An 18,147-nucleotide genomic window follows, 5' to 3' on the forward strand; every position below is an offset into this window, starting at 1 on the left:
AAGCATTTACACTCATCACCTCACATGGGGCTCACCCTCCTCAGCTACTAGGCACCAAGATTTACCCTAAAAAAGGAGGATATTCTTCAGGGCTCTCTCAAGGCCGTTGGAGGCTTGGTATGAAAGCAAGCGACACCACCTTGTACAGCATGAGGACACCACCTATTTTTAGCATTACTTCCATTGGAGAAGCCCAAGAATCACCCACCACCTGCCTCCTCCTGGCGCTTGCAGGCACCTTCCTCCTCAGCCAGCGAGCGGGAGGGGAGAGGCTGGATTAACCCACACACCTGCCCCTGCGAGGTTCCCAAGAGCAAGGGACACCCCTCTGAAAGCCTTCAGCCAGGCGGCTGCCGAAACCACCTCAGCGTCGCCCCTCAAGGTTGGCGGGAGGGGGCCGCCTCGCTTCGCCTGAGCTCCAACGGCCGCCGCCCGCACGCGGACGGGCAGGCAGCGGCCGCACCTCGCGCCGCGACACGGCCCCCCTCCCCTGCAGCGCCGATCGCCCCGCGCCGGGCACTGCGCGCATGCGCGATCCAACAGCCCTCTCCGCGCGCTGCCGGCGGCCCGCCTGAGGAGGAGGAGGAGGGACGCGGGGGCGGCAGCGGCGCTTCAGCTCAGCCCGCCGCGGGGACGGACCCTATCCCGTAACTGCTTTCGCCCGGGTACGGAGAGGTCGCAGTACCAACCCGACTGGGAAATCGGCTCGGCTCCCGTTCACCCGTGGGTGGGGGCCCTGCCCCCGCAGGCTGAGGGGAGGAGAGGGGAGCTCCGTCCGCCACGCCGCTGAGGGAAAGCGGAGTCCCCGCGGCCCCCCCTCCCTCTTCACCCACCGCAGGGAGAGAGATCTTCCTCCTAGCCCCTTCTCTGGCGGGGAGAGGAGGGGAGAGGGATCCCCCTGCCCTCGCCCTGTCAGGCTGGGCACCGCTTGCCCTTTGCTCCCCGTCAGGCAGAGGGTGAGTCAGACGTCTTCGAAGGCTGCAGCAGGTGGAGAAGGGAAGCTGGCTCCCACCTTGAAGGGAGAGGGTGGTCGTTTTCCCTCCCTTTCCCGCTTTGTTTCTAACCCCTAGGTGGTGGGGCTGGACCAGGGTGAACTCCTTCTTCGAGTCCTCCGGCCTGTGAAACCCTCGCCATGGCTGTCAGTGAGGTCGGGACCTCGCTCCTGCTGATGGCTGGCATCGTGGTAACAGTGGGGCTGTGGAGGAGATTCACCCGCCGCCGGCTGCGCTTCCACCCGCATCTTTGCACTTTCCTTCTGGAGATGTTTAGCACCTTCCAGATTTGCGCCTGCACTAACGAGCTGTCCCTGCTCGCTAACGTGGAGCCGAAGCCGCAGACCTCCCTCACTCTCACCTATGGGTTCACCGTCCTGCACGGTTTTACTCTGGCTGGCAGCACATGCAACCCCTGTGGCACTTTACAGGCCATGTGGGGCGGTGGGATACCGGTTAAGATCGGTGGACTCAAGATCGGCGCTCAGTTCATGGCTGCAGTGCTTGCCAGGGTGTTCATGCACTTTATCTGGAGCCTGAGGATGGCAGAGCCACATTTTGGAGCACTCTCTCAGGGCTGCAGCAACCCCATGCAGACTACAGAGACGCAGGCGTTCTGCATAGAACTGCTCTTTTCTGTCGTTTTCCAGCTGACCGTCCTGCGAGCGGAAAATGTTAATCCCAAATACAGAGTCCATTTGATTGCTCTTCTCATCACCATGCTCGTGTATGGAGGTTAGTCTCTTTTTTTTTTAATTGTTTCCTCTGTTCCTGCAATAAAGTTGTAATGGAAGGGTGATTTGTACAAAAAAAAATTCTTAGAAGAGTTAATGTGCAAAATTCTTTTTCTTAGATTACAAAAAATGTGTCAAGGAAAGGTTTTGGTCCTACATATATAGAGTTCATGTTTATGTATAAAGTTTGCTTAGATTCCAGGCAGGTGTGGGGTTAAGAATGAAAAGAGTTACAAATTTATCTCAGACCTACAAGTAAATATGGCTAAGAGTTTCTCAGAACAATGTTAAAGTGTCTCTGAGAAGGATCATTTCATAATCTGACTTCATACAGCGTGAGGGATTTCATACAATGTGCTCTGATTTCTAAGTGGTATTGCGAGAGAGCACCGCTGTCCGCATCGGGGTAGAAAACCTGCTGATTGTGCAACAGCAGGGTACAGACTGGCAATATGGAAGCTCTGCATTTAAATAATGCATAATTCATAGCAATGCAGTTTATTTAACTGCATTAAATCCTTACATCGGAAGCAGGAATGATTATTTGTGGAATGCACATGGATATGATAAAATCATACCTCATTAAACCCAGTGTGAAAAGAGGAAAGAAAGTTGGGTGCCAGCTGTATCACGGCATTTTCAAGAATTTCATCTGTCTGTGATGCCCTGTGTGGCTGTGTCCTTGTCCCTGCCTCTCACTGTCACCTGCCCAGATTCTCGGGACCAGCAGGAAGGAAGAGGTGAGGGGAGGCAGGCAGTCTGAACTTCTCTCTGCTGCCTGTTGTTCCCAGTGAAGCATCACCAGTTATGTCACTTGAGGACAGGCCTGCAGGGAGTGGGTTGTACTGGAAAGGAGATCCTGTAGTTCAGGGAACAGGGAAGTGTGAAAGAGATGGTTATGGAGCCCCTTGTTTGTGCTACAGCCTCACCACTGAGGGAGTCATCTAGGAAATGATCGAATCCATTAATGAGAGAGGAAGATCACCCTCTCATCTGCAAACATCTGAGATGTCATTGGTGCCTTGTCCAAAAGATTTAACGGTGTTATGTTATCTGACATGATAGCATAAAGTCAAATTTTCAGATGTATTAAGATGTATTTTCAGATGTATTAATGAAAACCTTTTACTCATTATGTTTAGCTGGTGTGGTCGACACCCTAGAAGGAAAGGAAGCCATCCAGAGGGATCTTGACAGGCTGGAAAGATGGGCCCGGGGGAACCTAATGAGGTTCAACACTGCAAAGTGTCAGGTGTTGCACTTGGGACAGAAGAATCACAGACACAGATACAGACTGGGAGAAGAGCTTCTTGAGAGTAACCCTGCTGAGAAGGACTTGGGGATTGTGGTGGATGAGAAGCTTGACATGAGCCAGCAGTGTGCTCTTGCAGCTCGTAGGGCCAATGGTATCCAGGGCTCCATCAGGAGAGGAGTGGCCAGCAGGGACAGGGAGGTGATTGTCCCTCTCTACTCTGGCCTTGTGAGGTCCCATCTGGAGTCCAGATCTGGGGCCCCCATTACAAGAAGGATGTGGAACTGTTGGAGAAGGTTCAGAGGAGGGCCACAAGGATGATTAGAGGGCTGGAGCACCTGCCCTACAAAGAGAGGCTGAGGGAGCTGGGCTTGTTCAGCCTGGAGAAGAGAAGGCTGCGGGGGGACCTCATTGCAGCCTTCCAGTACCTGAAGGGAGCTTATAGGCAGGAGGGGATTCAACTTTTTAAAAGAGCAGATAATGGCAGGACAAGGGGGAATGGACTAAAGCTAAAGGAGGGAAGGTTTAGATTAGATATTAGGGGGAAGTTTTTTACAGAAAGAGTGGTGAGGTTCTGGAACAGGCTGCCCAGAGAAGTAGTAGATTCCCCGTCCCTGGAGGTGTTCAAGGCCAGGTTGGATGGGGCCCTGGGCAGCCTTGTGTAGATCCAGGCCTGGAGGTTGGTGTCCCAGCCTGTGGCAGGGGGGTTGGAGCTCTATGATCCTTGGGGTCCCTTCCAACCCAGACCATTCTATGATTCTATGAAATTAGCTAATAATACCTAAAAGATTAGAAGAAGTCCATGGAGAATTCTGGGAATTAACTTAGCAATTTGAACTACTTTCTAAAATTATTTTGGGTAGCAGAGGCAGGGTGTCAATGCATTTTAGCACATTAAATATATTTCCGAATTGCTCAGTGAAAGTGTAGCCAAAGATTATCCTACCTCTTCCACAAGCATAGAAAGCTGGATTCCTGATTCTTAACATTCCTTTGCAGCTTAGTACATAGTTATATAAAATAATACGTGTCACGTTGCCTCTCTCTTCGCTAGTTCATACAGAGAATTCATGCCCAGTCTTGTTGGCCAGGCTGGCCTCACGTATTTTTCTAGCAGAAGGCTGTGTACTACATCTCCTTCCTTGTCACAAACTTGGACATGTTTTGACCAGTGCAATTGATCTGTGTGTACTTCTAGGAAACACCAGACCTACTAAGCCCAGTTTCACGTGCACAGTTTGTGCTGTATTGTGTACAGAATGCCCGGTGCTACCTGGCTATTTTTTCTTACATTTATTTTAAACTAGAATTAAGTCTACTCAAAAAATATGTCTTGCATTCTGGGAAGCAGACCCTGAACCTAGTTTTATCCCTTCCTTAATGGAAAATCTAATTCTTTCTTGTTTGCTCTGCTCCCGGCTTTGTAAGGTTTGAACTCTGCTGTAATCTGAGTTTCAGGAGAGGTGAAAAGTGTGGTACTCCCCCATGCAGCAGTCATGAGCTCAGTGTTTACTGTGCACTCTTAGGATGTGGATTGAAGCATCCTGAAGTAGAGGAGTGCATAAAACCCAAGATTCTTCTCACTGAGCTATTACACAACAAATGTGGGAGCAGTCTGCTGCTATTAATATCCTTCTGCAGTGAAGTCACAAGCTTGCACTGTAACACATCTCTTTTTCAGTGGAAGGTTAGGTAGGCAACATGTAGGATACCTTAGAGGTTCTCAGACTCTTCTTGCTACATCTTTCTGCCCACAACTACACACAGATGTTCCACAGAATGCCCTCCGTTATCCTGTGCCCTCTGTTCTCCTGTGCCCTCCATTCTCAGAATCCCAGAATCTCCTGAGATGGAAGGGGCCCATAAGGACCATCGAGTCCAACTCCCGGCTCCACACAGGGCCAGACAAGTCAGAGCAGGGCACTGAGTGCATCATCCAGATGCTTCTTGACCTCAGCCCAGCTCGGGGCTGTGACCCCTTCCCTGGGGAGCCTGTGCCACTGCCTGACCCCCCCTTTCAGGACAGACCCTCTTCCTGACCCCCAGCCTAAACCTCCCCTGGCGCAGCTTCACACCATTCCTTTGGGTTCTATCCCTGGTCCCAAAAGAGAGGAGATTGGCACCTTCCCCTTCGCTCCCCCTCATCAGGAAGCCACAGACTGCCATGAGGTCTCCCCTCAGCCTCCTCTAGGCTGAACAAACCCAGGAGCCTTCTTCTCTCCTCGTAGGATATCCCCTCCAGACCCTTCCCCATCCTTGTTGCCCTCCTCTGGAGACTCTCCAAGAGTTTCAAGCCCTGCTTGTACTGCGGTGCACAGAACTGCACACAGTTCTCCTGTCCCCTCTGTTTTGGGGGCTGCCCACAGCACTTGGCACAGCCTCCTGACAGCATGCCAAGTACCTGAGGCACTAGTGAAGGGCTTGGTAGGCAGCCATGACTCGTATCTGGTGGATGTATGTGACCACAGGACATCCTGTGGGTCCTGTGGCAGAGCTCTAGCCACGTCCGCTCTGTCTCTGGTTTGACAAACGGTGCTTCACACATGCAGAAGCAAGAGTGACTTCCAAATTAGGTGGTGTGTCCAGCAACCTTCAGCAGGCCAAGTGGCTTTGAAGCCAGGCAGATGCTTAACTTGGCTGTGCTGAATCATTCTCCCGTTCCTCTCAGTTAACTGTTCCTAAGGAACTTCAGCGCTTTTCTAAGAGGAATGGATCTTTCTTGCTCATCCTGGACCAAAGGGCTAGGCAACCACTGCAGATTTAGGCAAAGCAATGCTAATTTAGGCAAGCTGATAACATTCTTCCTTTTTTTCATTCAAAAATAGCAAATAGTTGAGAATATTGGATGAGTAATGATTTTTCAATCTCTGACAGATGCAGCATTCTAGCTAGGAACTCGGGTGCATTACATTTACAAAATAAACTGGTTTATTTTTTACACTGTTGATTTTGAAAAACAAATCAATTATGACTTCAGGCTCCAAGTTTATTAGTTATGAATGAAACAGAAATGTTAAAAAATACATATTGTACATAGTATATCATATTTCATTCCATGAGTTATGATCTACTCCATGTTGGTAAGCTGTATCCTATAAGATGAATGATTCCAGTCTTAAAAAAGAACAGTAAAAAAGGAGTATCTCTTACTCCAGCTAGTTTGGATAAAATTTTGAAGGATCATTATATCCCATATACCTCCCCTATGAAGAGAGGCTGAGGGAGCTGGGCTTGTTCAGCCTGGAGAAGAGAAGGCTGCGGGGGGACCTCATTGCAGCCTTCTAGTCCCTGAAGGGAGCAGAGAAACAGGAGGGGAATCAACTTTTTAAAAGGGCAGAGACTGGCAGGACAAGGGGGATGGATTGAAGCTAAAGGAGGAAAGGGTTAGATGAGATGTTAGGGGGAAGTTCTTCATAGAGAGAGTGGTGAGGGGCTGGAATGGGCTGCCCAGAGAGGTGGTGGATGCCCCATCCCTGGGGGTGTTCAAGGCCAGGTTGGATGGGGCCCTGGCCAACCCTGTGTAGCTCCAGGCCAGGAAGTTGGTGGTCCTGCCTGTGTCAGGGGGGTTGGAGCTCTGTGACCCTTGGGGTCCCTTCCAACCCAGACCAGTCTTACACCCACCCAAATGCATCGATACACAATCCAAGGCTCAAAAACATTAATTGTATTTATATGGTTGTCTAGGTTCAGTTAAAACAACTGGTGACAAGTCACTCACTGTTGCCTGTGCCCCACAAAAGGTACTCAGCTATGCCATGCAACTTACTGCACCAAATAACAGAGTTTATGCAGTACCTACTTTCAAAAGCACAAGCCAGTGCTTTAATTTCTCTTTCTTTTCCACAGTTAAAAATATTTGGATTTTTTTTTAATCTAGAGACTCACGCAGACCAATTTTTTCTAATTAGTGATTATACTGCATGCAAGTACTACATTCACTGTTCCTTCTACTGAAAAGAAGGAAAAAGAGAATCTTATGTCTTTACATATTAAGGGAATGATTTGGAAGCTGGGGATGTGGACCATAAGCATCTTGGTAAAGAATATTTCTGGATATTTCCTTTGGGAAAATATTTAATTAGGGGAAGAAAAAAAATACACCTTTTGGGGGCTTTTTCATTTGCAGGCAGTATTACAATGAAGTCAGAATTGTATGAAATTGGTTAGGTAATTTTGAGCCTAGCATATCAAGGTTAAAATAACATATGTATTTTTAAATTCCAAATTTCTTCCTAATTTTGGTTTTGTCTTCAGTAATTTCAAGTTAAAATTACTTTCTCACATATTACTTTACCTTTTAAAGTTTTTATGTGTACAACAGCAAAGACGTTACACTTCTCTTGCCATAAAATCTTTTACACAGACTGAGATGTTTAATAAATGTTTTTAAGTAAGATGACATTGGTGGTCCCAGCCTATGGTTTATATTCCAGTAGTTAATAATAATGAATATTGAGGAAATACAGCAGTTAAACATTCTAATGTTTAATATTCAGAAGCAGCAATTGTCTCCTGGGAGTTGAAATTGTACTCCTGAATGTGTAATTGTGGATATAAAAGCAGAAGCAGGTAAAAACGAAGTAAATTATTGTAGATGGTCTTCCTGGCAACAGTGGAAGATGTTAGTGTGTCGCTGTGCAGAATAACAGACCCCAAGGTAAATCGGAGTCACTGTTGAGAACAAGCGTAAAACCAGAGTACTCTGCATAGCTCAACAAAGATGACCCCCCTCCTGAACTGTAATAACAGTAAAAGAATTACATAGAAAGAGAACTACAGGAGAATGGCAAAGTCCTTGCTAAAACTTTGGGAAATGGTTGCATGCTCAGTAGCAATTTGGGGATTTACAGCAGCGTGGTATTGTACAGAGGGTAAGTTCAAAGCTCATATTAGCTTATTTGAGAAAAATCAAGAATAAGATATTGAGCGCGATTATATTTTATGGAAATCAATTAATGGATAAAAAAGGGAGTGGTTAGTAGCTAATCGTAATAAAGATAATTTTGCTATGAGTAATGGCTTCTCTGCAGGATTGCAATGAGAGGAACAATATATATCAGAAATAAAACCACTTAAACCCTGAGTTCATCTGCAGTGCAATTACAGTTTAGTCCCCACAGGGTAATGTGTGTTTGGATCTAGTTACTTAGAGAACGTTTAGGCACTTCATTTACATCTGAAGTCAGAGGCGGGGAAAGGTGCTTGGCTTCTTTAAGCTTTCTTTTCAAGCAAGTGAAATGGGGTTTGCTTTTGTTTTCCTCATATAGTTTACAGCACGATTGGGAAGGCTTCTCCCCAGGTTATTACCATATGATTGCCTTAGTGTTCTAGAAAATGTTAGCGTTTTATTAAGAAAGTGTAGAGATCAGTTTAGCAAGAACAGCACTTGACCGCTGTTTCCATCTTTCATGTTAAACATGCCATGGGGATGTGATGACTGCTCAACAACCATACGCTAATATTTGCCTAATTTCTGTCTCTTCTGAAAGTGTAACACAGACTATTAGCAAAGCAGCTTGCAGCTTTATCAACAGAAACACGCAACATTAGCCAAACCCATCCCTTTGAACAGTATTTGCTAGAAAGAGATAAAGTTACATCCTAGGCTTTGGGTATTTTGAAACATTTTAGAAAGTAGTTAAACATAATGTTATCTGGTGAGTAAATTCAGAAGAGTTCATCTGTTCAGAGTTCCTGCTGCTGAATTGTATTGCAGAGCATGCATTTCTTTCAGTATTGTCTTTGTGCATTACAGTACCCGTTTAAAATAAAGAAAGATGGTTTCATTTCATGTTGTTTACATTGTGTTGCAGGTGGAAATCTCACAGGAGCAATATTTAACCCAGCATTGGCTTTTTCATTGCATCCATATTGTTTCTACGACAATTTTATGAGTTATTCACTAGTATATTGGATAGCACCCTCCTTAGGTAAGTTCTCTGTGTGTTTGAGAAAGTGTTATTTAGTACCTGGCTCAAAAAATGGCTCTTCTTTATTTGATAGCCTCATTTCCCATTTTAAATAAAATACAGAAAATTATAATTTATGTGTAGAACTTGTTCAGAAGTGTGGTTTTGTATTGCAAATGTAAGCTTTGTGTTTTAAACTTGTCTAATGCTCCATGTTGAACACCTGTAACACCTTGTTTTGTGAGTCAACCATCTAATACTGAGATTTAAACAACAGTTTTTATTCACAGAACAAAATCTGCTGTTTTGACCAGTTTAAGAAACAACCACCTCAGGTTATATAATTGTTTAGTTTAGATGTCATGTTCAAAGTCTAAGTACTTTGGAGATATTTTGAGCAGGATAATTTACCTGCTAAAAAAGCAACACAGTGGCCCAATTCTACATGGAAAAAGGTTAGTGTTCAGGTTAGGGTTAACTAGTTGGTTATAAACCAGTGGCTGTTTACTCTGGAGCACGATCCTTTTGAAGCTGCCTGTTGTTTGGGACTTCATGCCTTGGTACGAAATCCAGCCTGTTTGAGGTATGCTGCATATTCTCATGCAGACTAAAGGCCCCCTTGCAGATTCTAGCAGAATATTAAAAAGGAGAAGAAGCTAAAAGTAAATAATTATCCCAGTTGTTTTCAAAAAGAGAAACACAGCAGTTAGCACACAGATTTTGTCTTGTTTTGTGACAGCATACAAGAACATGAGGATGATTGAAAAAAAACCCCAAACTCACAGGTATTAGGACAAGTGCTTAGAATTTACATATTCAATTATTTCTGTTATAATATAAAATGTTTTAATCTCCATTTTTCTAAACTTTGCAGTTCCTGTTCAACGTTTTTTTCCCCTCAATGTTGGTAACAATCTGCTTTTAGTTTAAGGAATATTAGTAACTGTGGGGTTTTTTATAATTTAAATTACAGTTTTCATTTGAAAGTTACTGATTTTAACTTCTAGTTGTGAGCAGATGAAAACGCTCTGTGTAATGCTTCATGCTGAGGATTGTTTACAGTTAGTCCCTACAAATCTTGAGCTTTCTGCTTACAGGGTATATAAAGAAGCAGTCTGCTAATCCCAAATTCTTTCATGTCTGTTAATCCTATTAGAATGTACAACAGTAATGAAGGTACAACAGCATGAGAAACACACAGAGGGAACACCTCAAAGGTCTCCAAATAAGTTAATTTTTCTTGTTTCAGTCCATGTCTGTGGATGTTCAACTTCTACTGACTTAGTCAAAAATGAAGACAGAATGTTTGGTGTACCTAAAATTCACTTTAATACAATATTATTAAATTAGAGAACAATACTGAACAGCAGAGTAAGCTTGGTGGAAGTCCACACACTGTTCAATTAGTAGCTAATGAAATGTCTTGGGCAAAGCTGCTGAGCATCATGCTGATGAAATATCATTGATATTTCTCTGAATTCAAGTTTGGCTTTCAGGTAGAAAGCTGACCTCAACCTGATAACCATTTTGAGACTTTCCAGGCTGTAAGTACTTGGGATTTAAGACTTTGTCAAGTGATCTGCAGAAACAGGAGGCATTCTGAAACACCATGTTCTACGTCCTTAGCAAGATGAGTCCTGCAGAACTGCTTTAGAGCCTTTGGGTGATTTAGGATCAAGTAAGAGAATCAGCAGATGTTAAATGGAACAGTGACTTGAGGAATTCAGGATGTGATTAGGGAGCACTGTTATACTCTGGTGGTTTGTTGTTAGTTGACATATTGAAAATACATACAGAATATGTTGAATACTGTCTCTTAAGTTATGAGGAACTCTGTACCAAGCAGTTGTAAAGATGTGAATACTGAAGACACGTCCCTTTTTGTGCAGTGTCATTACTGCAGCCAGACTTTGTTAGAGGTTTCAGGTCAGTGGATCACCTGAAGAGCCAAGTAGCCTATTGGTAATATGAAGGGCAGAAACAAAATGAGAATTTTCTGATGCTTTTTAAAACAAGAAAATAATGGGAATAGAACTTTTCTTTGAAATTGGACAGGGTCATAAAGCATCTAGGGAAATGACCTGTTGTGATGAATAAAATTCTTATGAAAAGAACCTCTAAGCAGAATCACGGAAGTAGATGATGAAGGAAGGAATATTTTAGATTTACTTGTAAAAATCACTTTCAGAATTTGTGTGTTGGCAGAAATACTGCTTCAGACTTCCTAGAAACTGGCAGAGACATAGTGATGTGCTAACTTGATGTCTCACTTTTCCAGCATCAGTATCTTACATGCTTAAATTACTTTGTTCTTATTTTGGGGAATCTATTAGGGGGGTTTGTGACATGCTGTAACAATGACCATATGCAGAATCATGGACTAGCAGACCATAAAACTCCCAAGTTGCCTGTGCAAAGTGCAATATGATCTCGTTTATGGGCACAGCAAATACCCATGAGGACAAGGAGACTGAGACCATTCAGTATATAACAGATACCCCAGTCTTAGCTGTAAGCAAGTTCTTAACTGTCAACTTCAAAACAACTTCCTTGGAAAAGGGCACTTAGAACGAGAGGCAGATTGCCTGTCACCTTCACAAGAGGAGGAGGAAGTGAAAGTTTTATTTTAGGATAAAGAAATCTAATGATGGTTTATGGTCTTCCCTGAATATAATCTTGGAACTCTAGTTAAGAACTTATTTTTCAAAATGGTTTCACTGGTGCTTTGCTGAAGGTGATTCTCCAGTGGCATTAAAACAGCCAGTTCCTGCAGTAAATACAGATGTCATCAAGTGTTTATGACTTCGCATACAAAGGCCTAAATTCTGCACCACAGACACAGAATCAGTAAGCAGCAGTGGAACAAAGATAGTTTCTGTTCTACTGCCAAAGGGATTCCTGTTAGTTGCCTAAGCATGATTATACCATTAGTAGTGTGGGGACTGAGCTAATGGTGCTTTTTCAGTGCCAGGGAGATGGCAGGTATGAATGGAAGAGTTGATGACAAGTTACTGACATGAGGGCAGTAAAATGGGATGCTCTTTCCTGGACAGGTGCCAGCTTAGCATCCTGCTTGGTTTCTAATGTTAAAAACAGAATCATAGAATCACAGACCTTTAAGAACATCTAGTTCCACCCCCGGCCATGGGCAGGGACACCCCCCACCAGCCCAGGGTGCTCAAAGCCCCATCCAACCTGGCCTCGAACCCAGCTAGGTATCCACGGGCAGCCTCAGCTTCTCTGGGCACCCTGTGCCAGGGCCTCACCACTCCACGGGAAGGATTTCTGCCTCCCAGCTCCTCTCAATCTTCCCCCCTTCAGCTGAAGGCCATTCCCCTGGGCCTGGCCCTCCCTGACCTTGGCACCAGCCCCTCCCCAGCTTTCCTGGAGGCCCTCATAGGACTGGAAGGTGCTGTAAATTCTTTCCAGAGCCTTCTCCAGGATGAACAAGGCCAATTCTCTCAGCTTGTCTCCATTGCAGAGGTGTTCCAGCCCACTTTGTTAAATCAGTTTTACCTGAAAGATTAATGCTGTTCCTTGGAAGAAAAAGGTTTTCTACTGCAAGGATAGAAAATGATGGTTGGACGTGATATCTTTGAGGTCTTTTCCAACCTTAAAGATCCAGGGATTCTGTGAACATAAGTGCCACAAAAGGGGTTTAGCAGTAGGTATAAATGGAAGCTGTAAGAAGGGAGAAGACTACAGGTGAAACTTTCACCTTTCTGCTTAGAAGAGAGAGTATTCACAGGTTTCTATCAAGTTCAGGAAACTTAAGCATGTAGCTTAGCCAAGAAACAAGAACTGTCCATGTGCAGTGAAGTCATCAGCGTCTCAGGGACTTGGTAGCAAAGGAAGATTTCAGCAAACAACTAGAAGTTTCCTACTCCCAGACCCTGGTCCTCCTGGGGCTTTCCAGCTATGCAGACATCTTCTGACAGAGCAGAACTCTTACGCAGTGAGTCAGTGAAATCCCAAGAAGTTCCTGGAAACCCATCACTGCTCAAGTTAAAAGCAAATACTAAAGTGAGTGGCAATCCTGTACTTGTCCTGTTCAGCCAGAGAAGAACTGGTGGCAAATGTGGCCACTTGGGAGTAGCCCTCATAAGAGTTCAGGGTCCAAAGGCTGGGAAGGTAAATAGCAGAGCAGCTTGGACTGTGGACTTCAGGAGAACAAAATTCTGCTTATTTAGGGAACTGTTAGGTCAGGTAGCAGTAACTCCCTTGGAAGCTGCCATAAATAGCAGAAATATCCCACGGAAAAGCGATCTTTCAAAAAACTTACTGAGAGCTCAGCAACACATAGCTTCCCTCTGAGCAAATGAGAGCATGTAATCATAGAATCACAGACTGCTTTGGGTTGGAAGGGACCTCAAAGCCCATCTAGTTCCAACTCCTTGTCATGGGCAGGGACACACTGACTAGACCACATTGCCCAAAGCCCCATCCAGCCTGGCCTTGAACACTGCCAGGGATGGGGCTTCTACAGCCTCTCTGGGCACCCTGTTCTTGTAAGGAATAGCAAGAGGCATAGGTGGCAAAAGAGGGGTGTAAAGGCTTTGCACAGGCATCTGTGAACAAAATTAGGCAGGTCAAAGGTCAGCTGAAGTGAGTGTACATAGTGTATCTTCCCTGTAAGTAAAGCTTTTGATACCATCTCCCCCAGCAGCCTTGGTTCAGGTACAAGTCATGCAAGAAAAGGGTTTTTAGACAGAATAAAAATTGGCCAAACCACTGACCCCAAAATGTCATCATCATCAGGTTGACATCTGGTTGACAGCCAAAGTACAGAGCATGCTGCTGTCAGTCCTGGAGCTGATCTTGGTGTGTTTAACAGGGACCTGAATGCAAGTTTGTTCACAACAGTTTGTTCTTTCTGCAAGACAAACTGCATGCTTCAGCAAATTGAGGTCAGCACATCGTGGGATGTTACTGTCTCCCTCTACCCAGTGGCTGTGAGGTGGCATCTGAACGCACGGCTGGTCTGGAGTACGAGAGAAGTGTAGAGAAAACGGAGGATCTGATCAGTGGAACCACCAAGATGGGGAAGGAGCTGGAGTACCTGATTTCTGAGAGGAGGTTCAGGGAGCTGGGCTGGTTTAGGCTGATAAAAATGAAGTGAATGTGTGTTGAAGAGCAGTCAACTGTTAGTTGAGAAACTGGGAGGATGACAGAGATTAACTGGTTCTCATTGACAGACAATGTAACAGCAAGGCTTCAGATTGTGGGGTGGGAAGTTCAGATTAGACTGCAGGAAACCTTCAGAAGGGTGCAGCAACGTTGAAGCAACTTGCCTGGAGAAGTGCTACAGCCTCCATCCATGGAAGTTTTCAGGACCCAGCCGGGCAAGGCCACCTTAATGTATCTGGCACAAGCAGTAATAGTCCTGTACAGAGTGGGAGACTGGACTAAAGAGAATCCCTTCCAACAACCATTTCTGTGATTCTGTGAGGCTTCATAAAATATAAGCTGTGGGTGAGGAACACCATCAACCAGAATCCTCTTTGTTTCAGAAACAGAATATACTGGTGTTTCCAGGAGAAAAAATAATGGTCTTAAATCATTCTTTAGGTGATCTTCTTTGGATTTGACGATCCTTACAGGTCCCTTCTGACTTGAAATATTCTGATTCTCATGAAAAACCTACAGTCTAACTGTACTGTTTTTCAGCTTCAGAATAAACCCTGAATCAGGCTGCTCTTCAAATAAAGCCCAAACAATCATTCAGCTCCAAAGAAAGGAGCTCTGAGACAGCAACAGGAAGGTGCATGGCTTGGATTTAGCTGCTCAAACTGTGCTGCCTGGGGCTTGGCTTACACAGATCAGCATTAAAACATTAAAAATATACAAAGAAAACCAAGATTATGAACTCATAAGGATACCAGATCACGCCAGCATGATCTGTTGAAGGTTTCTTTGTGAAAAAGATTGTGTTTGCAAAATTACTGATGATTCAATGTGCTAAACACTCCAATACTGAACTGTGATTTTTATTTCCAAACACCAGTACCGTGCCCTTGCCCAAATACATTTCAATGAAGGTCCTTTCTGTAATTTCTCTTTTCAGGTACGATACTTGTGGCTTTTATATGGGATGAAATCCTTCCTCGGATAGCGTGAGACATCAGGCCTGAACTCTGGCAGCACTACAGTAAAGAAAATACTTCCAACATCTTCGGACATGAAGCTTTCTGAAAGCTGTTGGCAGGTTTCCACACTGCTTTTCAGTTGAACTTTCAGATTTCACCTTTGAAATATCTGACTGACTTATAGCTTTGTATTCAAATCCTGATTTTGTGATGACACAGTGGGATCTTTGGAAATATCTGCCAACAGTTTCAGTTAAGCCATAGGAATGTGAAGGACTGTTAAAACACTGGAACTTTGTCACTTTAGCCATAAGTGCCATTTGCTGACCTGTATTACAACAGCATGTAACGCTACGGTTTTAGAGAAATACCTGGTCCTTTCAAGGTTTGATTTCATTGGAGTTCTTCCTGTAGAAGGCAACGTTCTTTTGACCTCATCGTATTCCTACTTGCAATACACACCCATCTGAGAGGAGGAAAGGCTACACTACTCCCTAGGAGAGTCTCCACAGCTCTATTCTAGTGGTCCCCTACACAAAAATTAAAAGTCTGTAGGACTTTTGCAGTGCTGCAATAATACTCAAGTGCAGGTACGTAACCCCTGGCTTCCTTTCAAGGAAGGTGCTGGCCCATCCTGTCCTGTTACAGCCTGGTGAATGATCACAGAATCACAAGGTTGGAAAAGACCTTTGAGATCATCGAGTCCAACCATTCCTGTCCTGTGCTAAAGCATATCCCTGAGCATCTTGCCTACCCATCTTTTAAATACATCCAGGGATGGTGACTCAGCCCCCTCCCTGAGCAGCCTGTTCCACAGCCCCACAACTCTTTCAGGGAAGAACTTTTCCCTAACATCTGATCTGACCCTGCCCGGGTGCAGCTTGAGCCCTTTTCCCCTTGTCCCATCTCCTGTCACCTGGCTGAAGAGACCATCACCCACCCCTTTGCACCTTCTGGTCAGGTGTTGTAGGCCATGATAAGGTCTCCCCTCAGCCTCCTCTTCTCCAGGCTGAACAAACCCAGCTCCCTCAGCCGCTCCTCAGAGGATTTGCCCTCCAGCACCTTCCCCAGCCTGGTTGCCCTTCTCTGGACTCGCTCCAGGACCTCAATATCCTTCTTATGGTGAGGGGCCCAGGACCGGACCCAGCACTCAAGGTGCTGCCTCACCAATACCGAGTACAGGGGCACAATCACTGCCCTGGACCTGCTGGCCACACTGTTTCTGACACAAGCCAGGATGCCATTGGCCTTCCTGGCCACCTGGGCACACTGCTGGCTCGTGTTCAGTTGGCAGTCACCCAACACTCCCAGGTCCTTCTCTGCCAGGCAACTCTCCAGCCAGTCACCCCCAAGCCTGTAGTGCTGCGTGGGGTTGTTATGTCCCCCGTGCAGGACTCTGCACTTAGCTTTGTTGAACCCTGTTTATCTTGGTTGACAAGAGTGGAAATCAAGTGCCATAAAATTGAGCAGACACACACACAACAGGGCATTTGAGGCAAACAAAAATTACTGCTGCCTCTTCACATAATGCAACAGACACGGTGCATAAGGATGAATCATGTGGAACTTGATTTGTTCTCAATTTTATGTAACTGTTATCAGATGTTTTTTCTTGAAATAAATGAATTTGCATTTGAGGAAGAAAAAAGGATGAGCCAAAACCACAGGAAAGCTACATATGCAAACTGGCCCTAATGCCCCCTTTGTAGCTTCAGCTGAGACACATATACACAGTACTGTAGGGGTTGGAAGGGACCTCCAGAGCTCATCGGGTCCAACCCCCCTGCCAAAGCAGGGTCCCTAGGACAGGTCACACAGGTCGGCGTCCAGATGGGTCTGGAATATCTGCAGAGAAGGAGACTCCACACCCCCCTGGGCAGCCTGTCCCAGGGCTCCCTCACCCTCACTGTGAAAAAGTTCTTCCAACTTGAAGCCATTGCCCCTTGTGATTAACAAGTTCTAGAAAGATCCCAGTAGTAAGTAACCCCCTCTACTCATTATCAAGGTTACCTTGCAGACCTTATTCTAAGAGGAAGGGAGGGAATCAGATGAGGTTTTACATGGTATGATTACAAACCAAGTCTGACCCAGGTCCTGGTGCCACTATCTTTTTTTTGCAGAAGTTTGGTCATGTCATTTCTTACTCAATGCGATAAAATCTTTTCTCCTTTTCCAAGATCTATTTAAGATGATAATGCAAAATGAAATCAACTATTTGGATGTGCTTTTCATCCAGGGCAGTCTTAATCCATGACCCTGTATTCAGCCATTCCAATAAAATTTTTAAAAGTATCCCACTAACGCACTAAAGCCAACTCGAACTGCTGGGTTATTGTTCCACAGCACTTTACTAGCCTGAGTAGGCCTACTAAAAGGAAACTCCTCTTTGGCAAAACCCTTCACAACAAAGAGAACGCCCCACCATGCTGTGAGACGGTAAACTGCGAGCCTTCAGCTGGTTTCATGTTCATCTGTTACATTGTAACTTGGCCACAGAGGGTGAGAACAGAAGCCCGGTGCAGGAGACCTCTGAAAAACACAGTTTATATACCATGCACTGCACTGGGAGGCTGTGACCTGGCACTTTCTTGCTCTACTTCTTTTTATCACTTTTACCTGTTCTAATGTGATCCATACCTTACAGATGTTATTTTTTTTCACATTCTTTGGGGTTTTGTCTTTACAATATACTCAAGCTGAGATTTGAGCCTCATTTCCAGGACATGGAGCTGTTGAAGCGTGTCCAAAGGGGACCACAAAATGATCCAAGGATTGGAGCACCTCTCCTGTGAAGCTGGGCTGAGAGAGTTAGGCTTGTTCAGCCTGGAGAAGAGAAGCTCAAGCGGCCTTCCAGTCCCTGAAAGGTGCCTATAGGAAAGCTGGGGAAAAACTTTTCCCAAGGGCATGGAGTGATAGGACATGGGGTGATGGTGTCAACTAGAAAAGGGGAGATTAAGGTTGGGTATTAGGGAAAAGTTCACTCTAAGGGTGGTGGATCATTGGCACAGGTTGCCCAGAGAGGCGGTGGAGGCCCCATCCCTGGAGACATTCAAGGTCAGGCTTGCTGGGGCTCTGAGTGACCTGATCTAGTGAAGATGTCCTTGCTCACTGCAGGAGGTGGGACTAGATGGCCTCCAAAGGTCCCTTCAACCTTACACATTCTGCGATTCTTAG

General features: G+C 45.2%; 1 protein-coding gene across 1 annotated transcript; it reads left to right on the forward strand.

The window, feature by feature from the left end:
• Positions 1–1,132: 1,132 nt before the first annotated feature.
• On the forward strand, positions 1,133–15,053 carry AQP11 (aquaporin 11; the record flags this gene model as incomplete). Its single annotated transcript, XM_084271340.1, has 3 exons — positions 1,133–1,727; positions 8,792–8,908; positions 14,952–15,053. The coding sequence occupies 3 exons, from the start codon at positions 1,133–1,135 to the stop codon at positions 15,002–15,004; spliced, it is 765 nt and encodes a 254-aa protein (XP_084127466.1). The 3' UTR covers positions 15,005–15,053.
• Between the last annotated feature and the right edge of the window lie 3,094 nt (positions 15,054–18,147).

Source organism: Gallinula chloropus, assembly GCF_964237585.1.
Source record: "Gallinula chloropus genome assembly, chromosome: 1".
Taxonomy (NCBI): Eukaryota; Metazoa; Chordata; class Aves; order Gruiformes; family Rallidae; genus Gallinula; species Gallinula chloropus.